The sequence below is a fragment of the Atta cephalotes genome (assembly GCF_000143395.1).
Source record: "Atta cephalotes unplaced genomic scaffold scaffold00023, whole genome shotgun sequence".
NCBI classification, from domain to species: domain Eukaryota; kingdom Metazoa; phylum Arthropoda; class Insecta; order Hymenoptera; family Formicidae; genus Atta; species Atta cephalotes.
Window position 1 is genome coordinate 386,060 of NW_012130087.1, and position 23,839 is coordinate 409,898.

Below are 23,839 nucleotides of genomic sequence, written 5' to 3' on the forward strand. Positions count from 1 at the left end.
TTCTTAGTAAAAATTTTTCTCAGAATTTTTCATTATATATAATTTTTATATATAATTTTTCAGAATTTATATATAATTTTATACTTTCTCACATTTTTTATACGAATTGGAACATCTCTCTAATTTACATCTTTTCTCAGATTTTTTGTAAGAATAATTTCTGATGAATGATCAATTCTGATGTTACAAAATCTAAAAAATTAAAAAATATTTTTTTAAAATTATGGAATGAGAAAAATCTCAGAATATTTCAGAATTCACATGTATAAAAAATTCTGACAGAAGATGTAAACTTTCCAAATATTTCTGAGTATTTCTGAAAAATGTTCCAATTCGTATAAAATTATAAGAAAAATTTTCACCACGGTAAGTCTTGTGCTTACAGATCTTGTCTCTCCAGTGCGATATTCAACCCATGGCGGTAATACTAGAGTACGATTCAAAGCCTGGGCGAATCCGAGGACTCCTAGAAAATGATCTGCCTGGTTACCAAAGCGGCCTGGAATGAGGATCATAAAGATTATTATTGATGTATTTGATGATATCATAGATATAATAAAAATCAAGATTTTACCCATGCAGGGACAGTAAACAATGTAGCCATTTGCATCAATCTCAACATCCTGGCAAAGTGTGGTGTAAAAGTTTATCAAAAATAACATAAAAATTGATATCCTAATCATGGCAAATTATGTGTATCTTTCACGAATTTCTCCGATATTTGTCACTCTATAACAATAGCATTAATATCTTTGTAAATTCGGATTTTTGAAGTTACTTCCACTAGTTAATAGGATTTTATGTTTTCAACCAGTTCAACCTTTCCTTAGACAGATGGATAGACAGGATATAGGACCAACTGAACTTTTTGGTTTGTTTTCAATTTATGATACTGTGACCCACTTTAGTGGATCAGAAATTTATTTTTAAAAAATTATTTAAACTTTTTGTTTTTTAAAATTTATTTTTAAAAAAACCTCTTCTTAAAATTATATGATGCTACTTTAAGTTCTTGTAATATGTACACAAACCTTTTCGTATAAGATGTTTAAGGTTAAGTATACAATGAATAGCAATACTATTTTTCTGGTTCCCATGGAGACGAACGTCGGTCAGAAGCATGCATGAAGTACTTCGTACTTCATCGAAATAGTAAGCATCTCATAAGCTAAGAATATTAGCACGATTTTATAAAAATCGATATTTATAATAAAATATGTCGTTTTTCATAGGATTTCTGTGAGATGTAAATCTATTATTTTTATTCAGAAAATCAATTACAGAATCATAAATAATGTATAATTTTGCATATGTTATGCCATTTAAACAAATTTGCATTATGTTATTTATTTTTTTACATTTCTCAACAATAAAAATACTGTTTTGTAATAAATATAATATAAATCTCTAACAAGCTAGAAAAATCCATCTAAAATGAAAATATCATAAAATGAAAGGAGTGAAAAGGGTAAAATATTTTATAATAAATACTTGGAAGTGTGATAAGTAGTTCAAGAGTAACAATATTTATTACGAATGTAATTTTCATTGTGGCACCGCAGGTGGCGGTGGCTCATTATCATCAACAGGAGTTCTTTTATAATTTGGAGTAATGGTCGGTTTAGAGCATTTTGGGACCATTGGTATCAATGGTAGCAGAGAACCAAAGAAAACATGTTGGATAACAGGAAACTTCGCCAATACCTAGCAAATAGATACGATACAGTAAACAATTCTTTTTTCTAACTTCCATCGCCTATAATTACCTCAGCCTGATACATTTTTATAAGACCACTGTTCACTTTCGACCATGAGGACACTGCACTAACATTCCATAACTGATTCGAGTGCTCGGCAAAAGGTCCTATTTTCACCTAATAAAACACAATTATCAAAATGTAAGTTCCTTACTCTTAAGTAAGTTAAATCACACTAAAAAACCTAATAAATCTTTATATGAATATCTTTATGTACCTTTGAGATAAATTCAATGCAGCCAAGAAACATGTATTTTTTACTGTAAGATTCCACGATAGCTTGATCTACAAAATGACGTGGTTCTATCCGAGGATGTCCTAAAATATTAAATTATATAATTTTAGAAGCAGAAGCTTCTAAATCACTGTATTATATTATCACTAAAAAATATATACAAAAATATGAAAAATATATAGAAAAATTAATACCAATGAGTTGAGCACTTCCCCATATAAAGGGTACAAATTGATAATCATCCAAGCTCCAAACACCATGACTACCCGCTGGCTCCATACGGTATATCAGCTGAAGCCTACGCACCAATTCCAGATACCTATGCAGAGAAAAATGGGATTTAAATAACTAAATAATTTGGGAAGATAATAAGAGATCATGTAATATAAATCAAATTAAAGCCTTACCTATTAAACACTTTTACTACAACAGCAATCTTATCATTTTCTTCAAATGCACCTATCTTGAACATACAACAAAGGAACATAAGGAAAGCCATTTCATGGCCTGTTCCATAATCGATGCGAGTTGGATTCCCAAAACTTTCATATAAATACTGCACTATCTCTGGGATCGCACGATGTAGATCTTCTGGTAATACTTGCTTCAATTCCTGTGCAGCATTCTGTAACAAAAGTAATCATAAATTAAATATCTTACAATTTTTCAATAACTTAAGATAATTTACATTCTTAAATATAACGCTAATAACATACGTGCTGTAGTCTCTCATGCCATATACGAAATGACTTGTTGCCAAATCGCTGAGGTTGTTCGGTAGGTGGAATTTCTGTTATCCATTCATCAAATTTATTCAACATCTGTACACCATTGTTTATTACAGGTGACTGTGGACATTGTGCATCCAAAGCAATCCCTTGAACAGCACTGTTTAATGTCAAAATAAATCCTAGGTATTCCTACAAGTATATTTTATAAAAATACATTTAAATAATATTATCTTTTATTTATACAAATATATACATACTAAACATATGTCACAAAAGCATAAAATTTAATATATAAGTTAATAGTATAATAGTATAATAGTTAATATGTAAGTACATTTATTAAAATATATATTTTTGTTGTAACAAATAATTTATAATATATTATGATTGTGTTGTAGCAAATGTATGCATTATTTAGTGAATTAATAATTTACTAGAAATATTAGGCATTTATATATTTAATTGATGCTTTTGTTAAAATTTTATAAAAATACATACATTGATTAGTAAATATACAATAATTTTATGTTTTTAGTGTGACACATATGGAATATATTTTCATGTAATTATATACTAATTAAAATAAAGTTCCAATGAAAAATAAATTGTAAAAATTCTTACATAGTAAGCTTCTGATCTTTGCCAAAGCACTAGATCGTCTGGTGTTTTAACACACTTTTTTGGCACAATAAATTCATGCTGTTTGGCTGAAATAATATATTAACATGCATTTTACAAAAATCAATCATTTTATTTTATATATATATTTTTTATATATATATATATTGCAATACATACATGATACTACACTTTCTTTCAAAGGAAATTTTGGTGTTGACATGATGAATGCTTGAGAATACAGCTACGATATTAATGAGTTCCGTTAAGGCAATGCAATGGTATTTCTTAACAGTGACAGCATTTCACTTAGGCGCAACGATTAGACATAATTAAATGATACCGTCATCCATGGTCAAAATTTTGTACTCCGTATACAAACGATAAGCTATTGTTGAGATTAGAGCTAAATTCAATTACCAATAATGAAACCTAACCTAATAATAAAGATAAATAAGAAATTTAATTTATAACCTCCCAATAAGAGCACTTCAACGAAAATATTTTTCACTCGCACGCAAATTGTTCTGTACCTCATATATGACGTAAGTGAACGAACAATAGATAGAAACAATAATTAATGATGCCCATGACCTTACAACGAAATCATCAGTTGTCAACTTTTTACGCGCTGGCTATGTTAAAGGAAGTTTCCATTGAAATCGAAAGCTTGAAACGATAAAAAACCTTATGAACTTTCTTTTAATAAAATACGTGTCATGAATATAATATGCTCAATGATATACTAATTGAAATAAAAAATATTATTTTTAATAAGAGAAGATCTAATTTCATTCATAGTGTATACTAGATTTTTCAATCTTGTGTTTGAATTTCCTACTCTTTCAGGCCAATATTAAAACCATTCTATATTGATCGTCGAAAGCGTCATGTAACTTTATTCCGTATCTACAATAAATTTTTAAGCTTTAAGCCATAAGGAATGGATGAATCACAATCAATTATTTTTCTCTTACTCGACTGTAGTTGGTCAATTCTTACGGCTTAAAGCTTAAAATATCTATTGTAGATTCGAACTTAAAATTGAAGCAACGGATTGGCTGAAGAAACGAGCTTGTGATTTGCGACGTCTACAATACGACCAATGTAGAATGGCCTTAATATTGACTTCATATCAATCACATCTATCTAACTAGGGAAATTTTTAAGGAACTTTAGGGAAAACAACTAAGCTGCGCAATGCACATGTGACTAATGAAGAAAGTGATGTACGATACGAAAGAACTATATATATATATATATTTTTTGTTTATAGTATAGTGAAACAAGAGAAGCATCATAATTGATATTTTTAATAAATTTAACATTTACTTTTTATTTAACAACATTTAGGATTTATAAGAGTAATGTGTTTTTATACTATCGGTAAGCATGACTCGAATATAATTTATATTTGTAATGAATAACGCAATATTGATATAGGATTACTTATTATATTATCCTTTGTAGGAAATAAATTGGGACGCTATTACAGTTTAACATATTGCAATAATATATATTTGTTGTAGTCGTTGAAGTATACCAAAGGAAATAAAATGGGTAAAGTTTTTTTGTAAAGACAGTATTTTATCTTCAGGAAGCAATGTTTTATAGTAAATAATTAAAAAATGATTTCTTTTGTAGATAAAATGTGTACTCCCGAAGAAATCGAGAAAAAACGTTTATTAGCATTGCAGAGAAGGCAGCAATCTCAATTAAAAGCACAAAATACACCCATAAATAATCAAACTTATCAACAGTCAAAATTAAATGACAACGAAAATATTGTACGGCAAATAAAAACAAATTTAAATGACAACGAAAATATTATACGACAAAATAAAACAAACAATCGTTTCAATCCTATAGAACTCAAAAAATTTTTCAATCCAATGTCTGTAACAGGAAAATGTTACATGATCAGTAATGATAGATTTGCCATAGAATTATCAGCATTTATACCTGAAATTATTGATACATTTAGAACAGTTCCAAGTAGAATATATGGTAAATATAAATTGCTTGACTTAATGTACAATATTTCTAATTTTTATTAATATTTAATTTTACAGATTCAAAATCCAGAATATGGAATTTTCACCTCAATGATTATAATAATTTATTAAAGACATTGTATTCTAAGCGTTGTGATTTATCTCTAACAAGGATACCAGAGGCTGTCCTTCGGGTAAAATTCGGGTTAGAAATTAAAGTAAAAATACATTAAGAAGCTATAAATATAATCGCATATATTTTTATTTTAGATATTCAAAAAAAACTTAAAGTCAGACACTCAATTACCAGAACATGATTTATCAAAAATTGATGAAAAGTTAATAAAATCTTTAATGCCGTTTCAACAAGAGGGCATTTGGTAAATCTATTTTTATATGCAATTACTATGTGCATATTTTATATATTTTTATTAATATATTTTGTATAATTTATTCCAGCTATGGTATATCGAAGAATGGTCGTTGTATGATTGCAGATGATATGGGTTTAGGAAAGACTATACAAGCATTAGGCATTGCACATTATTATAAGGAAAGTTGGCCTCTTCTTATTGTGACTCCTTCGTCAGTGAGGTAAGCTCTGTTGTAATTGATGTAATGAAAGTATTAGTATTAGAGATGCTTTATATAGGTATCAGTGGTCTGCAGCAATCTGTGAATTCTTACCATCCGTACCTGTACATTATATTAAGCAATTTGAGCATGCAAAAGATCGCATTGAAGATGACAAAATCACTATAACATCATATGATTTGTTAGTGCGAGCCGAAAATACTTTTGCAAAACATATTTATGGATTTATTATTCTGGTATATAAATATATACGTTATTTTTTAATAAATCGAATATTGTTATTGGTATTATATTTTGTGAAATTGTAGGACGAATCCCACGTTTTGAAGAGCAATAAGACTGCGCGATTTCAAGCTGCTAGTCGAATATGTACCCATGCACGTCATATTGTATTGCTCACAGGCACTCCGGCTCTGTCAAGACCAATCGAATTGTATACACAGATTAGCCTTGCTATTCCACGTTTTATGAGGTAATTAGAAAGACTAGATATTTTGATATTTGTTTTATTTATATAAATAGGCATATATTTTGTAAGTATTATTTTGCAGTTATGAGGACTATGGTATACGTTATTGCGCAGGACAAAAGTCTGTGTACGGTTGGGACTTCCTAGGCTCCTCAAATTCACAAGAGTTACAAGCGCTGCTAAAGTCGAATTGCATGATTCGAAGGTTGAAAGCTGACGTTTTAAATCAGATGCCATCTAAGATAAGGTTTTAAAAGAAAATATTTTTATGATGTCAGCAACTTTGATTAGAAGGCTAAGCATATTTTTATTTATTTGTGCGTTTTAGGGAGGTGATTATTTTAGATTCAGGTTTGATAAAATTTGGTAAGCAAATGAGGGAAATGTCGCAACGATTGCAAACAAATATTACGGCTTTGGAAAGACATAATGCTCTATTACAATATTATTCCCAGTCTAGCTATGCGAGAATGAAGGCAGTACGGTGGGTAAATAGTAAACTTATATTTTTAAAGAAAATAAAATATTAATAATAAAAATATAAATAAAATAAAATAAATAATTTCTTTTAATTAATTTAACATTGGTATATTACAGCAATTACGTTACAAATTTATTTGAAAATAAAAAAAAATGTATTTTGTATGGTCATCATCAAATTATTTTGGATGCTGTTTGTGAAGCTGCTGAATCTGTAGGCATAGCGTAAGTTTTTATTAATAGGATGTAGAGAATCATTTGACTAGTTTAATTTAACGAATGACTGTTAATTCTTTTTATAATTATGTTCGTGATGAATTTTATTGTTGAATTTTTAATATTAAGATTATATTGAAAAGCAGGATCAAAACGTATGTTTATTTTTTTTAATAAAATATATATGTTCTTACATTAACAATTTGTGTTAACTCTGAAAGGCTTCTTTTAATTTATAATTTATTATTTCATTAAAGTCTAAATTGAGTAGTTATCCATTAGTTTTTCTGTTTAAGTTTTTATAATTATCGCCAGTATATTATATATTGCAATTATGACAATTTCCAGGTATATAAGAATCGATGGCAAAACTAGTTCAGAACAGAGGCAACTTCTGATCGACAAGTTTCAAGAATGTGATGAATGTTTAGCAGCGATTCTGTCAATCACTGCTGTGAACGCAGGTGTTACATTAACGGCCGCAAATCTCGTAGTCTTCACCGAATTATTTTGGAACCCCGGTGTAATTAATGTTTACCAAAAAAGAAAATCTTAATAAAGTATATATAAAATTCATCTCACGTTATGAAATCATTTTCAGATCTTGTCTCAAGCGGAAGACAGAGTGCACAGAATCGGGCAAAACAATACTGTCACAATCCAATACTTGATAGCGCAAAACACTGCGGATGATTATATATGGCCGTTGCTTAACAAAAAAAAGGACATTCTAAATGCAGTCGGTCTCAAACAGGATCTCTCAATAAATAACATCGACATCGCAGTACAAAATAGCAAGCAACAAGACTTGACTTCTTTCTTGAATATTTCTGCGTCTTCTGGATCACAGTTGCAGCTTGATATGGAGATTTCTCCAGCAATTCCAGAAGTGTCTCCTTCAAATATTAAAGAATTACTCGAAGTCGATGATGAATGCTTTGACTCTTGTGATTGGGATAATATGTGAATGGACAATAATTTAATAGTTTATTCTCTTTTCAAAGACATATTTTTTGTATGAAAAAAAATAAAAGATTCTGTGTTTTCATCTCGGATTCTTTTTTTTATTTTTTGTATTACTTTCTCAGGTGAAATTTCACCGAGACTGAATAGATCAAGTCTGTCCTGTTTTAAGGATTAAATCAAATAAGTAAATTTTTGGAAAAGGAGAGTGATATGAATTACGAGATACTGTAATAATGTATAAGAATATTATAGTCTGTTTTATCGAGTAGTTTTACAACCGGCTGCGAATGATTACGAACCTATGGTAACGTTCAGCAGATGGCAGCTTTCACGCAACGAGGTTCAACGAGGATTCGGCAGCACGCGTGAATTTTGGTTAATGTTGTTTATAACAAAGTGAATGACAATGTCTCTTTTCAACGTGCGGCAATTCTTTGGCACGTTGTATCAGCGTTACATGTTCTCATTACCAGCAATACACTTATCTCGCACGCAAAAGGTAAGAGCGAAATCGGCGACTTCTCAAGGTTAGAATAAATACTTTCACTATTTGCACTTGATCTCATTATTGTTCATTACATAATAATGCAAAAAAATTTTAAGGTCAAAGTAACAATTGCACGGGGATTTTATTATTAAAATTAAATTTAAATTTGGTGGCATGAGTATAAGTCTATTAGTTGTATATGTTTCTTTCAGATTTTTATTATCTGCTTCACTAGCGGTTCAATATTACTGGGAGGACTGGCACAATTTTTAAAGAGACGACGAAGACACCCTATTCCACCTTCCAGAAGGCATTACAGAGACTACAAAACAAGATTAGGCAATATTAAGAATGCTAATTTTGGTAATACTATTGATATGCTGTCATGTTTACATAAACCAATTCAATTATGAAGTTAAATGCAATGTAAAACGAATATTTATTAATGATTATATAATAAAGAATTTTTATTAATGATTATATAATAAAGCAAAATGTTTTTTGTTACATCAAACATCTAGATGTATTGTCACAAGCATCTTGGGCAAGAAGAAGTGAAGCCAGCACTAGAAGTCATATTAGTGATCGTGCATCACTCATCTCCTCTGTGCCAGGGGGTCCAGACAATAATGAAAAACTTACTCCACAACAATATGGTGTTCTTGGTAAGTTTTTGATGAAATTTATCATTAATAATTCATATATACTTTACATTAAAAAATAGCTGAAATATAATTAATGATATAAAGGCTGCATTTCACTCACAATGCTCATTTCATCCTTTATCAAATGTTAAATAAGGACAAACGATGCTCACAAGTGTTGCGTTAAGTGGAATGCAGCCCAAGTCTATTGGGAAATTATATTCGATTTATATTTAAAAATATTTTCGTATACTTCTTGATTTTTTAAATAAAAATTTAGGATATATATAATCCAGAAATATAGAAATTTCAGTAGATTTTGTTGACCATATCATGTGCTCTTATCTTTCTTTAATATTGATTGATTTTCTTATGCGATAATCTTGATTTTTCTAAATCAAAATACAAAGTTTTCTTGATTATATAATCTTATTGGAGATTCTGAGAAATGTAGATATTGCCAGGAATTCTTTTATATGTACATAGCGTTTATATTTACATGATAATGTACAATACAGCAGCATTATTCACAAATAATACATCTGAGTGTTGAGAATATAGATATTTTTAGAACGATTCTTGGCTTTGCCAAAGTCGAGTTTTTTTTTTTTAAGGATTTATTTACGTCTCTACCGGCATATAGGGTGAATTGTCAAGAAGTTAATTTGTGATCTTGGGTTGTACGAACAGCTTCCTTTTTCGAACTCTATACTAAAATTGCGCCGCCCACTCGTTAATTATGTTTCGTTCATTAACTAGGAATATCGAAGAAATATCATAGATACCACAAATTTTATTTGCGTTTGTCTTCTATCGTTGCCTTTCTCTGACTTCCTCGCAAGTCTTTCGATCTCACAACGAATTATTGCTTTCTCTCACAATCAACGAATTGTTCAAAATAATGCTTTCTTTTTCCTTTTCGTGTTTACATAAAGTTTTCATTGAATATCACAACAGGCGTGATTAGGCTACGTTAATAAACGTCCTTAGAAACACTTTTAGCCCGAAATAAACGGTTTCGCGCTAATCCTACGGTATTCATCGATTAATAGTAAAATATAATTGTACTTGTGTGTGACGCTACTATCAATAGAGAAAATATCTAAATCATATTATATAAATAAGCTTACTACACAATATTACAACTATCAAGATCATAGAAATACATATTATATACATACATGTGGATACTTCTTCGGTAAAAACGCTAACGCAACCTCGTATGAAAAAATGACCGTCGCTTAGTCTTTCGAGTAAACAAAAAAAATGCTTCCACAAAACGTTGAACTCAATAATTTTATACTTTTCACGCGTACCAAAATATTCTATCCTCTTCTTTATTAATAGATTATTTAAATATTTATATTATATATACCAATAGTTCCTTCATTGTTATACGTCTTTTTCAACAGTATTCTAAGAAACCTGCAAATCCTATCACTTTACGTACTAGCAACAGATGGGTACACAATTGTTTAAAATCGAAAATAAATACACATACTGCATCAGCAAATTCAACACTCGTGAATAGCATCACTTAACGTTATCGTAATATATAATTAAACATTAAGCGATTAGCTCGTACGTTTGTCATTTCGCTGTAATATTGCATAACTTTAGAACTTAATCGAATTGTATCGTAAAAAAAACGTACCCATCTACTTCCTACACTTTATACGGTTTTCTCTCTTACTTACTATCCTTATAAATTTTACAATCTTCTAAAATTATACGACAATCTCTCAAAAATATATCGTAGCAGAATTAATTCGCATATCTTGCTCTTTTCCTCCATTGCTTAACTTCTATTTGCCTTCCGACTCATATATCCGCTACTATTCGTTCAAAACGTTATTCGCAGCATTTATAGCTCTTACTCAATTCTCTCTCTCTCTCTCTACTAAAAAAGAATGTCCTTTAAAGCGATTAGTCTTCTAAAAGGATCTAGAATTACGCTTTTGCGAAGGCATAAGACATACATTATAGCTGGAAAGTCTATTCGCAGCAGGATTAGAAAAAGACGGAATGTTACACGGTCGGTTCAACAATATAACGGGTGAACGTTTCGCGGCCAGGTTAATCTACCTGCACATCAGTCGCTGCGATCTCGTTCTTGTACTTAACTCATTGTCGTGAGACTAGCTCCATTGTTCAGTTGCGAAGATACTTTTCTCTCGCTCTCTCTTGTTTCTCTAAGCGCATTTGTGTATGTGTGTTATTTGTGTGTATAATAATATATATATATATACATATATATATATATATATTAAATATCGTAGTTTTTTAAAGGCAAGCATGTATCAGCACCGCAATCCAACGGTGCATGTATGTACGAGTGTTGAAATAAAAGGAAGTCATTTACGCGATAATCGCTACATACGAAATTACAGCAATTTTCTTTCCGCGTATATGTTATTTTTTTGTTTCTTTTTTTCTGTGTAATTTCTTTTTTTTTCTTTTTTGATCCTTTTTCCATTTTCGGGACTGTGTCGTCTACTGGGTTATATTATTATATTACTATTACGGGAATTAGGAATTAACGTTTAGAGGCGGCGGTGGCGAACATGCAATCGGATCTTCACGTAATTTTATGGAGGATCAGCAACAGTAGAAGCGGAATGACGAGCGTCAATAAGCTCGACTGAAACGCAACGGACGTGGCACCGCCATACTGCACCTCCACCTTCAATAACAACGGAGTATTGTTGTCATGCATGCCCGTCGATATGTCTGTTTTCTTCGGCGGTATGATTAGATTTTCGTCGTGATCTATGTCCGAGTCATCCGTCTGGTGTCGGTGTGTTGTCCGGCTCGAGTCTTGCTTCATTGTTGTCGGCACCGTCATCGTTGTCATCAACGTTGTGGTGGATGGTTCGGTGGTTGTAGTAGGCGGTGGCACGGTAGTTGGTACCAAGCTGAAATTGCTTAGGAAGTAAATGGGTCCGAATTCCGGTGTGATGTCAAACAATGTTTCCTCCTGTCGAGTGCCGCTGATCATGCGCGATGTCGTCGTACTATCCTCGTAATGCGAAATCAAGTTTGCGGAGTATGGTACCTCCATGTCTGTATAGTTTGCCTTCAGAGTCACGTTTACGCCCGTACCAGGTTGCAGATAGATCAGCACGCTGTAAAAGAAAATATGTCAAGATTTAGAAATCGATCTCTATAATATAAATCGTACGTGTATCTTTTTTTAACAATAAATAATGAATCGCGCTTTCTATAAAAAGTTTCATACCTATAAAAAAATTTAATTAAGTAATTAATTTAGTAATTTAGTTTCATTATTCAGGTGAGATATATATTTATAATTTATGTAAGGACACGTTTAGGATTACCAAGAAATCTTGAGGACTGAACGTGTTAACATAACACTGGATTGTACTGCAACTGGAACGCGGGTCCGATGTATGATCGTAATTGTGTTGCGTTGAAGCATCATTTAAGTTGAAAGCACGACAGAGTATTCTAGGGCACACTGAGCGGGAAGGGTGGTACGAAGTTGTCGTGCAAAGTGCACTCCAGGCTCATCTCCGCCGCGCGCGAGCTTCAATGATGCACAGGAAGCGATGAAGTGTCTCGGGGGGGGGGGGGTTAACCAGAGAAAATGGGCGAGAGAGAGAGGAGGGGGGAGGGTGGGGGAGAAAAATAGAGATACAGTTACATTACAGAATAAATTTGATCTCTAATTATATCTAATTATAGAGATATGAGATGAGATTACGAGCTGAATCGCTGCAAATCATACGCTTATTTGACTTATGACTCATTTAACGTTCTATGTTGCCAATTCGCGTCGTAATCCTCACGATTATCCGCCTTTGATCTGCTCATTCGCCGCAAACGCGATGATAGAAGCTCCACACTTCATCATGTTCGCAATCATTATGCAAGCGTGGGGAGATAGGTAGGATAGGATTAATTTAAATTAGCAATTCCGTAATGCTTCAAAAATAAAATTTAAATGTTACTTGTCACTTTAACTTCTATGTGACTTTGACTCGCTATCTTTTAGAATATAAATGAAACATTTTATCTCTGAATACGCATAAAAAAAAAGCTCTAAATTTACATACCTGCCGTTCAACTTCATTGCTCATGACAGTTTAAAACGATACTTACTTGTAAGCCTCCGTGCGATTCTCGTCATCGCGCGTACCCCATGTTATATTCGGTAAGGATGTGCCGTTAATTAGCGTGATCGTGGTGCTCAAGCCGTTCAAGATGGCGTGCCTGCGACCCCAGTAGACCGAGTACTTGTAATTGTATACACAGGCTTCTGCCAAGTTTGCCGGTTCCGCTCCACGGTTGACGATCGTCGCCTCGCTGAGTATGCGAGGTACGCGCTTAATATCGCGCCTCTTAGACCAGTTAAGTTTAACGGAGCCGAGCTCATAACGGATCGGCTCGGCCTCCACCAGTAGCTCACCAGACTTCGCAGACTCTTCTTCGCCTTTCTGCAAAAGAAAACTGAATCTTATGCGTTCACCGTCGGCAACTCAATTACTTCGCGAATGAATTATGCTGTCATTAATATGACGCATATCTGCCACGAACTTAACTGCTTCTTGAAAAAAAGAAAAAAATTCTTAGAATCAATAAATTGAATTTAATGCGATATTCCTATTCATCAATCCTTATCGTATTAGCAACACGCTTTGAACGAGAAGTTTATTTATTCGCGCTTCCAAAGTTTAACTTGTTGAAATCTTGTTTTCTAATACTGACGTTTTGCCAAGACGGAATCAAAACAGGAAGACGGCAATGCACTTTTCTCTTTTATCAATTCGGAAAAATTCGAAAGAACTCGATACTCACCTCGTTCACATAAACGATAGTACCGAAGTTCTCAGGCGAACTGAGCGTACCGATATAGTGAGTGTACCGCGGTTTCTCCAGATCTTTAGGGACCTCATGCCGAGCTACCAGCATTGTCTTATCGACGTACACCGCACCCACGGGAGGCGGGGTGTACTTGTTCCATTGAATCCACGAAATCCGCGCCGCCCCATCGACGTTCTCCAGTAGCTCATACTTCTCGTACGATTGTACAACACCATGTATTGTCACTGTGCAGACCTTCTCCTTTTCTTTCTGTGTACCGGCCACCCATACGCCACTATGCATCGCGCGGCACACGTAAAGCACCAGTCTCTTTACCTCCGCTTGATTAGCATAATTCTCATCTGCAATAAGTCCGCGTGAAGACAATCAGTCTCATCAATCACTAGACAGTTCGATTTTTAAGCCTCGTGCCCACGATAGAAATCGACCTGATATCTCAGACAGAGAAAGAATTAACAAATCGATTACATGGTCAATGCGATTGGTCAATTCTTTCTCCGAGATCTCGATCTGAGATTTCTAGCATAGGATACAAGACTTAAGATCTAACGTTTTTGTCTCGCACGACAAGAAATGTCTAGACTCGCTTTTTTTAGGCTTTCATATAGGTATTATCTTCAAAAATACTAGAAAGTTTGCAGGTTATCGCCATGTTTTCATCCATTACTAATGCCAACGTTTCGTGAACTTTGCCGTTCACTTCATTACGTGCTCTCCTCGCTCGGCAAGATTTACGAAACATTGACGTTAGTAATGAATGAAAACACGACGGTAACCCACAAACCTTCTGGGATCTTTGAAATGTCTAGACTTTGACACTAATATTCTCGCAAATTGTATTTAAATCTAGCGCGTCCCTGAGTGTCTCGATTTCTGAATGAAGCATAAACGAGCGTGACGAGTCTGACGTAATGATGCACAATTAATAGTTCACGTAAGTCGAATCCATCCAGGCCAAGGAAACGAACGAATGAACGGTTTGTTTCAGTGAATACGAATGTCAACATTCACGGCGACATTCATCAAAAACAAGCTGCTCATTTCTGTTTGTTCGCACTCGTTCGGTCTGACCTCGGCTTTTGCGCGGCACATTGCGCGCATTGTGACGATCCAGGTGTATTATCGTCGCACCTTGACTATCCGGTACGTTCTCGCTGCCACCGATGATTATCTCCTTCGAATCGCTCGGGTTGTAGTGCGTCACCGGTAGCCATTTGAGCGTGGTTGAGGTAAGCGTCTGGTGGCCGTACTTCGATAGTATGTGCACGCTATTGTCCGCGGTAGTTGCCGACAACAGGAGGATGCAGCCGAGCACTCCTAAGGCGAGGTAATTTTTCTGCCGAAGCATCTGCAAACGAGAAATGAGTGGGTTAATTTCCTAGCCCTTATCATCTCATAAAGGGATTGGCAATGCATGCAGCAATGATAATAATTCTGCATAAACTCTTATCTTATCTAGGAGTTTGCCTATACTGAAGAAAAATATCAAATCTTAATAAATATTTGTTTGAATAATTCTAATATTTACTAAATGTAAACATATATTTATTTGTTAAAACCATTAATTTGTGATTTAACTAACATTTTTTTATTGAGTAAATTTTTATTTACTGTGTGTTAACTTAATACTATTCAAAAAAATATGTATTAAGATGCAGTAAATTTTTTTTCAGTAGTGTCTGTAGTAGTCTGATTTCAATGAATAAGACAATATCTGAAGATTTCGTTCTCGTCCTCAGAACAATCGAATAGAATTGATCAATTCACATTATCTAGACAATTTTCTAGCGATTTCAAGAATAATTCGGCACCTCGATAGTTTTAGAGAACTGCAATCTCGTTACATGGAACGTAAAGGTTCAAGCACCTATCCCTTTCTGGCTTTCCCATTTTTCTGCCGGAGGTCAACGGCGCGGCCGTGCTATGCAAAAAATGCGCGCGATTTTCCGGCGATTAACACGCAACGAAGGGGCACGCTTTGCTCCTATCTAATCACATCACGATCGGCAGCAAAAAGGAAGAAAAAAACCGACAGACACGAAGCGCACGCATAGCTTTGCGCTACCTAACTCTACTCTCAGCGAGAAGCTGGCCGCCCCTCTGGGGGCTTTGTGATTACGTTTCCGCTTACTATGCCGAGCGTGTCTTCAATACGAATCCCCTCTCCCCCGATATAACTGGATCTTGACTTGGTTTTACTGTTGCCTCTGTATTTTCGCATCGGTTGGTTCGGTAACAAGCGAAAAGGAAAATCCGCGAACTCTAACACTCAGAAAAGAGAAAGAGAGAGAAAGAGTCTGTAATCCTCGAATCTTTCTTTGGAGGAGATCGATGATATATGTCTTGTAAAAATGTAAAGTCTACATAGGAGTTGTAGACGGTCGTAGTCTTAAATCGTAGGAAACTGATCAACCACAATCAAATATAACGAAAATACTCGACTAGAATTGATCAATTTCCTACGATTTGAGGCCCTACTACCAACTACGACTTTTTTAGACGAGCCTTAATAATCTCAAAAAAGTGTGAATGAACTAAAAGTGTCAGAAATGTGCTTTGCAGCAAGAGATGTGTGACACAGTGATCATTTTATTTTTAACATTGGTAAATAACAAAAATGTAATGATACACTACATTACATTGTCATCTGTGTTTTAGCTGAAAAACATTCAAAATCAACATCATGATGAACTCTCTAGATCTGTTTTTTTCTATGATTAATTTAGTAAACACTTTTAGAACTTAAAATGAGATAGGTATGTTTGATATTTGGCAAAAGCGAGAAAGAGATTTCTAGTGCAGAAATAAAAAATAGACTTTCTATCAGGATCAATTATTTTAGCAGCGATGAAAAAGCTACAAAGTACCACGAGTTGCGATCGTTTCAATCGGGATTCGAGCATGAAACGGCAACGGCGGCAACGGAAGTCGAAGGCAGCGGTGAATGAGCCGTTGATTGGCGTGTGTTTACAAAGGCAATGACAAGTTGCATAATTGCTCACTCAATCCGTAATCGATATAACGGCCGCGTGGTGTTAATTCCAAGCGGTCTCCTCATCGCGTAACATAACCAACGGCGACGATAATTCTAAAGGAGCTCAGTGTCGACTCGAAACCGACTAGTTTCTCGAGCACCCGACATATCGGCTTCAAGTAACCGTAACGGTTCCGTGGCATATCCGTTTACACGATAATACGTTCGTTTCACACCGTCCGGTTTCCACCGTTTGAAAAACAGAGAAAGAATCTATTCTCCTCTCGGAAGAAGCCTCTCGGGCACTTTCAGAGGCGAGAATTTAGTAAAGTGGCTTGAAATATTTATCAATAGAATTGCAAAAAAACTAGATTCGAAATAAAAGGACTTGTCAATGACACGAAAGTTTCATTTTTTCCCGACAAGAGGAGCAATCCTCCTCGCGATCGCTTTAAGGAAAAACTGCTTCTTCTAATGATTGAATTTTAAATTTCGAGAAAACCGAAGTCCGATATATCGTCAGTCCGATTTTTCATTAATCAATAGCGACGGAAATATATACATATGAAATAATATCAGACTTCGGAATTTTGCGATGGAGACGTGCGTGACCTGCCGTAATGCTGTCTGTGATGCCATAGTAATGCGCATGATATCGTAATGGATAGAGGATTTAATGACGGTTTTCCGAATAGAATGAGGCCTAACGTAGGAGTAGTAATTGAAACATCAGCTTGATTTTAACGATGCGACGATATTAAGTGGTAAAAAGGAAACATTAACGAGATAGGAAGTAACTGGTAGTATCCTTAGAGCAATCTAATATCATTTTCGTTCTCGCAAGAATTACAACTAGAATTATTCAAATTATATTCTACAGTTGATTAATTTCAGACTTGCACTTCCTACACATCGTTTACCTTTCAATTAATTTTCCACGCTTCATATCGAGACCATACAGCGTATTAAACTGACAAGAGGGACGATTATACGCGTTTATGAATATCCTTTCGCGAATGATTTTGCGCAGCGGCCAATCGAGGCCGCTGACAAAACGTTTCCGTTCCACGGTTGTTCACGGTTCCGCGGAAGCAGTCATTGTCGGTGTATTATTGTCGCGATGGCATCGCTCCAATTGTCAGAAAGATACGAAGCGGCTGATAACCCTTCCAGGCGATTCGCACAATTGCCAGAGTCCGGTTTGTTTTTTTTTCTCACATTTTTTTCTTCTTTCTACCCTCTAAATTCTTTGCTGTGGAATCTAAAGACCGGAGCATAAACCTTTATAACGCATAATGCATAAAAAAATCCGCCGGTCTTTTATTTCTTTTGGAAAGAAAGAAAATGAAGGATTCGGATCAATTCATTTTTTTATAATGCATTAAGCATTAAGATTCTGCTGCCGTCCTTTTTCTAAAGAGTGAAAATTGAAAAGGTTCAATTTTTAATCTTTAAAGATGATATTTATATATAATCTGTTCTTATTTCAAGATCGTCTTAAGTAGTGTCTTAAGATGTTAATACTACCCTGTAATTGATTCATAACATCTTAAGATTGTACCAAAAATATTACATTTAAGACCAGTACATAGTCGGATCTCATATTTAAGATCATCTTAAGTATAGTCTTAAGATGTCATGAATCAATCGGAGAACTGTAATTAGACATTGTTTAAGATAACGAATCTTAATAAAAATAAACTATGAATATCGCCCTAAGACTGTACTTAAGCCAGTTCTTAATAAAAGAATTGACTATGGCTTAAGAGTGAGAATCACTCTAAAAGTTTTATGAGCTTACTACAATGAGTCATTTCCTGAACTAATCGTAATAAATTATTCTTCTTACATTTGACTGTGATTAATCAACTTTTTACTACTTAAAGCTTAGGTAATAGCTTATTGTAGAAAGCCTATTAAACAATGAGATTTAAGGCGTAAAACTTAAACTTTAAGTTTTAAACCATAACAAATTGACTAATCGTAGTCGATTATTCTTCTCAAATTTAAACTGTGATTTGATAATTTCTTACTTAAAATTTGAAGTTTAAATTTCATGTCTTAAAACCCCATCGACGCCGTTTTAAAATAACGTTCCGTCGTGCAAATCTGAAAAGCGCACGTATTTGCGAAAATACGAATGTAACAAAAAGATCACGTCAACGCAAACGTGTTCGTAAGAAATCAATTCGTACCGAGCACGGTCCGTGACCCGAATGGAATTTCCGCACATAAAGGATTCGCGCGTTTCGAACCGTTCACGGATCTAAAAAAGCACGCATCACGAATTCCGGGGACATCGGTTGAGCGAGTTACGAGGTGGTCTGCTTGATTCGATTAAAAAAGCGGCGAACGCCACACGCAATTACGGCGAAACAGAATCCGCGTGAACAACATGTCGTGCTAGACGAAAAACATCACAAACGCGTGCGCAATCACGCCGCTTTTGGTCGTCCGCCTGGTATATCTGTCGAGGAAAGGAGATCCTCAATGAACATGTGAGACCGACAGCTGGGAAGGTAAAAAGGAACGCGATTAATTTTCCCTTTCCACGGTCACGTTCTCATCAAAAGCTGACGCATCGATACCGGTTTTGCGTCGCTAATCCGCAAACAATCTCGCTTTGCGTTACGTACACGCGACGTACAAGAAGTCCCGTTAGCTGCACGCGGATTCTCCGCTTCACATTAAAAATTTTTTCTTTTTCCATTGATTCTTCAACACGCGATTCTCGGCAAATTCTCATCTTTAATGAGAAATCTCGTAGTTTACATGAATTATGTTTATATGATAAGTTTAGTAATAGTAATTATGAAATTAGTCAATCATAGCTATTTCTTATAATAGTAATAATGTAATCCTCTTACGGATTCTTCCAAAATCAACAATAAAAAATAAAAAAAACCCAGGGTGAATGAGAGTCAGCGTGGTAGTTAATACACAAGATGTGACTCTCATTTGCCCTGGATTTTTTTGGATTTTTTGTTATTCACTCCTCTGAAGAATGAAATGACTGTGATCAGCCAGTTTCATAACTACGGATGTTATTAAATCCTAAAAAAGGTATAAACGTAGTCATGATTGCCATCATGGTACAATTAGACAAGTTGTATATGCTTGGTTATAGATATCACAGGAACAATGGTAACTCAATCCCTTGATAACATAACCAAATAACATTTTATTATTTTTACTTCCATGTCCAATTTCTGTAATTAATTAATTTCAAAGTAAACATCGTTCAACGTATACATTAACGTATACATTAGTAAATAATGAACTAATAATTTTAAGTCAAATTTAATACATTTTCTTGAACTAAATTGTTTAACTCTATGATAATCAAATTAACGATATGTTGAGTAAGAACAATGGCAACCTAGAAATAGTTAAAAATAACTCAAATTGGATTTAATTTGATATTATGAATTTAACAATATATATATTCCCGAAGATGCGCAGTAACAAAATAACGGTGTTCGCGATCCTAAATGCAACTGACATGAATATAACATTTAATGACTCAATTATATTTTTTCGACGTTTTATTCTTACATTTAGCATGGTTTACCTACTGATTAGCATGGTTTAGAACTGATTAGAATTTATAGGGCAGGGAGCACAGATTCTTATAACACATAAAAAAATCAAGTCATCAGAGTTTTATCTTATTTTTAGGAAAGGAAGAAAATGAAGGATTCCAATTGGTACATTTTTTAATGCATTATGCAAGACTCCGATGTGCTCCTACCCTTAAGATCGGTATAATCATAATCCATTCTTTCTTCAATATTATCTTAAGTAATGTTTTAAGATTCTAATATATACTCTGTGATTGGTTCACATCTTAAGACTGTACTTAAAATAGTCTTAAATAAGAATCGACTAGAACCGATTTTTGATCATGTCACCAAATCATGCGGAACATCTTGTCTAATTCCATCGTGACTTCCACCTTCCTACTGGAGATCGATTGCTTATCAAAATTGTATATTGTATATGTCAAAAATGAAAAGTTTTGATAACCGTCTTGGCTAGAAAACGCGCACTACAGATATAATTGACAGGTAAATAGATTTCTAGCAAGATAGTGCTCCGCGGCAGGAAGATGATAATCGTTTACGATAAGGTGTACAGGTTTATCACCTGCTATCGTGCGACATTGATTCTGTGACACACGTATCCGCGCGCGCGAAACTTCAGTTCTTATAATTATGCGATGACGAGCATGCATGAAGGATTTATTGATGTTTAAAAGTCGGTCTAGTGCAGAGCGGCTAAGGCTGTAAAGGCTACTTCTCGTGGTCGGTGGGATTTGTCAGCTTGTCGGTAAATTAACCGGTGGTCTAACTTCTAACCGGTTTGAGGCGGCACCGTGGAATTGTAAACACGTGTCCGAACTCGAGGTTCTCTCGCGGAATGCTCGTCTTTTCTCCTCTTTTTCTTTCCTTGTGTTTCTTGCATTTTCGACATTCTTAGAGCTCAAATACAATGAAAAGAATAAAGAATAACAGATTTTAACTAGAAACCTAGACTAACTAGAAAAATTTTAACTAAATACCAGAATACAGGATTCAATAGGTTGAAATCTGCACGGAAAGAATGGTTTTGTTGAAGTATCTAAAAATTTAACTAGATACAAATTTAAAAAGATTTTTGCTGAATTATCACAATAATCATGTAAAACACTCGAATTGATTGCCAGAATGTTTTAAAATTGTTTGCAGTATTATCATCATATTTAAGTATCCTAGGTAATTATTTTGATGATGGTCTAACAAAATTATTTTCAAATTTTTAGCTAGTTAAAAATGTTCAGACACTTCAACAAAACTGTTTTTTCCATGCATCATTCTTTATTCCTACCATATTACATCTAAATCTTTATATTTGTTATTGAATTTGCGCGATTTGACAGAAAACCATACGCACTGGTGAATTCACTTCGCTATTAAAAATTATGAGAACGAAAAATCAAGCACGGTCTCACTTACGCCAGCATGTGTAACGCGATTCCGAGAATATATATACGCGTGTAATTTTATATTTATCATTTTCAAGCATCTCGTGAGCAGCTCGCAGCAACGGAAATATAACGACTTTGCAAACTAAAAGAACTGTTATAAAAGTCTTTCGTCGGTCTCTTTAACATAGTTTCGAATATACATACTGATGAAATGTCCAAGATAAATAAGGAAATTTCATATAAAAGTCAATTTAAATAGAATGAAATTAAACAAATAAATACTCATAATATTAGCTATCAATAAAATAAACTTCATTCAATAAATAATAATTAAATATCAATTCATATATTTCGTATTAAAATATAAATTACTTATCGGTGACAAAATTAAATCGTTTTTTTCCACACATAGATTAACGAATGTGATTCACGTACGGATTAATGCATGCAATTTCTTCGTCATCATCCTCGAACGCGATCTTTTCGCGATGACGTACGGGTAGTAGAATTCCAGAATCGCTGACGAAAGTTACGCAATGGTAAAATTGATCGCAGTGGGTGCGGTCCGTGCTTTAAACATAGAATTTTTAACTGGTCTATTTTCTCAGGCTGTGCTATATATCTCACATTGTCATAACACTCGAATTGAAGGTCAAAACTTGGCGTACATGCAAGTACGCCATTCGTCGATGATACGCACCGCGAGGATCTCATTTCCATTCGCGAAACATACGGGGAACACTCATGCCGACGCGAGATATATTATTTACATTACAGTACAGACACGTTTCTTTTCTCACTGGTGATAAAAATCACGCGTGGGCGCGCGAAATAATAATAAATACAAAGTAAATCGTACTTTACGCTCGCGCTGCAACCTTGTCGTTCGCATGATGTAATTCAAGAAACTCAGTGTTGGAGATTAATCTATCTAATCGAAACATTTCATATTATAATGTCTGTTTTTTATTCCACTAGATTGCACTATAATTCCCTTCCTCCGAGGAAGGAAGTTCCTCCAGTGAAGTTCCTCGCTTTCGAAATATTAAATATATCTTATCTCACTTTTAAATATACTCCAAAAGTATACGTTAGTTCAACCAGAGAAAACAAACCTATAAAATAACGATCTTACAATAAACAGTTATATCAAAATGTTTAAACTTTCCGCGATCCGATTATTGAATTCGCTTTTCTCTTTCTTCGAGCGACATACACAAGCATTCTTCAATTCTTAGTACACACCAGAAACTTTATATAACAAAGTCTGGTTACGAGATGACAAACTTTTGTTTATCCGTTGTTTCTATCAACATCATTAAGCTATAAGAATAAGGATAAGATTATATTTGTGTTTTTACAATAAATTTTTCAAACTGTTCAAATGTTGATTGGCTGCAGGAGAGAGATTTTTCTCTATCTTATAACCAATCAACAGGCTTAAATTTGTCATACAGAAACGCACAAATGTAATTCCACCCTAAGTAAGATAATATGAGTTAGAATAGCGTATATAAAAAAAAGAAACAGATATATATATATATATATACACTCTTCTTTTTTTCATTCTTATTTTGATCAAAGATCCTATGTGAAGGTCTGGTCACAATTTTATTAAAATTTTTTATGAGAGAAAAATAAATATAATATCTCCTATATACTATCTCACTCTAATTTATTGTCTTTTTATAATCTTAATTAAAGAGATAAGTTAGAATGAGGGAGAAATTTTTTTATACAGGGAGAAATTATATATATCTTTCTCTCCCGTAGGATTTTAACAAAATCGTTTGTGGTCAGACTCTGTTATAGAATTTTTACCTTTGACAAAATTACTTGTGGCTAGATTCTGTTGTAGGATCT

At 33.9% G+C, this 23,839-nt stretch overlaps 5 protein-coding genes across 5 annotated transcripts in view; 2 read left to right on the forward strand and 3 right to left on the reverse strand.

The window, feature by feature from the left end:
• The window catches only part of LOC105619794 (GDP-fucose protein O-fucosyltransferase 1), a 2,497-nt gene extending 1,814 nt beyond the window's left edge, over positions 1 to 683 (reverse strand). The window contains exons 1-2 of the mRNA XM_012201311.1: positions 575 to 683; positions 384 to 499 (exon numbers count right to left, since the gene is read on the reverse strand). Of these exons, the coding sequence (XP_012056701.1) occupies positions 384 to 499; positions 575 to 683 (225 nt within the window). The remainder of the gene's footprint in view (positions 1 to 383; positions 500 to 574) is intronic.
• Positions 684 to 1,510: 827 nt separating this feature from the next.
• Positions 1,511 to 3,564, reverse strand: LOC105619795 (serine/threonine-protein phosphatase 2A activator). The gene is made up of 8 exons (XM_012201312.1): positions 3,522 to 3,564; positions 3,345 to 3,430; positions 2,709 to 2,912; positions 2,400 to 2,617; positions 2,187 to 2,311; positions 1,975 to 2,075; positions 1,767 to 1,874; positions 1,511 to 1,704 (listed from the first exon to the last, which is right to left on the reverse strand). Exons 1-8 carry the CDS (start codon positions 3,562 to 3,564, stop codon positions 1,546 to 1,548), a joined length of 1,044 nt encoding a protein of 347 aa, XP_012056702.1. The 3' UTR covers positions 1,511 to 1,545.
• Positions 3,565 to 4,990: 1,426 nt separating this feature from the next.
• LOC105619796 (SWI/SNF-related matrix-associated actin-dependent regulator of chromatin subfamily A-like protein 1) lies at positions 4,991 to 8,061 on the forward strand. The gene is made up of 11 exons (XM_012201313.1): positions 4,991 to 5,348; positions 5,414 to 5,529; positions 5,606 to 5,715; positions 5,795 to 5,929; positions 5,988 to 6,165; positions 6,238 to 6,401; positions 6,481 to 6,645; positions 6,727 to 6,882; positions 6,996 to 7,103; positions 7,443 to 7,617; positions 7,696 to 8,061. The coding sequence occupies exons 1-11, from the start codon at positions 4,991 to 4,993 to the stop codon at positions 8,059 to 8,061; spliced, it is 2,031 nt and encodes a 676-aa protein (XP_012056703.1).
• Positions 8,062 to 8,460: 399 nt separating this feature from the next.
• The window catches only part of LOC105619799 (protein FAM73B), a 37,030-nt gene continuing 21,651 nt past the window's right edge, over positions 8,461 to 23,839 (forward strand). Inside the window, exons 1-3 of the mRNA XM_012201316.1 lie at positions 8,461 to 8,559; positions 8,760 to 8,910; positions 9,069 to 9,212. Of these exons, the coding sequence (XP_012056706.1) occupies positions 8,461 to 8,559; positions 8,760 to 8,910; positions 9,069 to 9,212 (394 nt within the window). The remainder of the gene's footprint in view (positions 8,560 to 8,759; positions 8,911 to 9,068; positions 9,213 to 23,839) is intronic.
• Positions 11,655 to 15,384, reverse strand: LOC105619797 (protein unzipped). The gene is made up of 4 exons (XM_012201314.1): positions 15,168 to 15,384; positions 14,010 to 14,377; positions 13,314 to 13,648; positions 11,655 to 12,316 (listed from the first exon to the last, which is right to left on the reverse strand). The coding sequence occupies exons 1-4, from the start codon at positions 15,382 to 15,384 to the stop codon at positions 11,770 to 11,772; spliced, it is 1,467 nt and encodes a 488-aa protein (XP_012056704.1). The 3' UTR covers positions 11,655 to 11,769.

What these genes read in the sequence shown, in the direction of transcription:
- LOC105619797 (XM_012201314.1), bottom strand. Translation starts at nt 15,384, where the DNA reads ATGCTTCGGCAGAAAAATTACCTCGCCTTAGGAGTGCTCGGCTGCATC. An exon ending in GAACGTACCGGATAGTCAAG is followed by an intron (nt 14,378 to 15,167) that starts GTGCGACGATAA and finishes GACTTATTGCAG; the next exon opens with ATGAGAATTATGCTAATCAA. An exon ending in CTATCGTTTATGTGAACGAG is followed by an intron (nt 13,649 to 14,009) that starts GTGAGTATCGAG and finishes TTTCTTTTGCAG; the next exon opens with AAAGGCGAAGAAGAGTCTGC.
- LOC105619796 (XM_012201313.1), top strand. Translation starts at nt 4,991, where the DNA reads ATGTGTACTCCCGAAGAAATCGAGAAAAAACGTTTATTAGCATTGCAG. An exon ending in TTTCAACAAGAGGGCATTTG is followed by an intron (nt 5,716 to 5,794) that starts GTAAATCTATTT and finishes AATTTATTCCAG; the next exon opens with CTATGGTATATCGAAGAATG. An exon ending in CAGATGCCATCTAAGATAAG is followed by an intron (nt 6,646 to 6,726) that starts GTTTTAAAAGAA and finishes TGTGCGTTTTAG; the next exon opens with GGAGGTGATTATTTTAGATT.
- LOC105619795 (XM_012201312.1), bottom strand. Translation starts at nt 3,564, where the DNA reads ATGTCAACACCAAAATTTCCTTTGAAAGAAAGTGTAGTATCAT. An exon ending in GAAAGAAAGTGTAGTATCAT is followed by an intron (nt 3,431 to 3,521) that starts GTATGTATTGCA and finishes ATATTATTTCAG; the next exon opens with CCAAACAGCATGAATTTATT. An exon ending in GGCATGAGAGACTACAGCAC is followed by an intron (nt 2,618 to 2,708) that starts GTATGTTATTAG and finishes CTTTTGTTACAG; the next exon opens with AATGCTGCACAGGAATTGAA.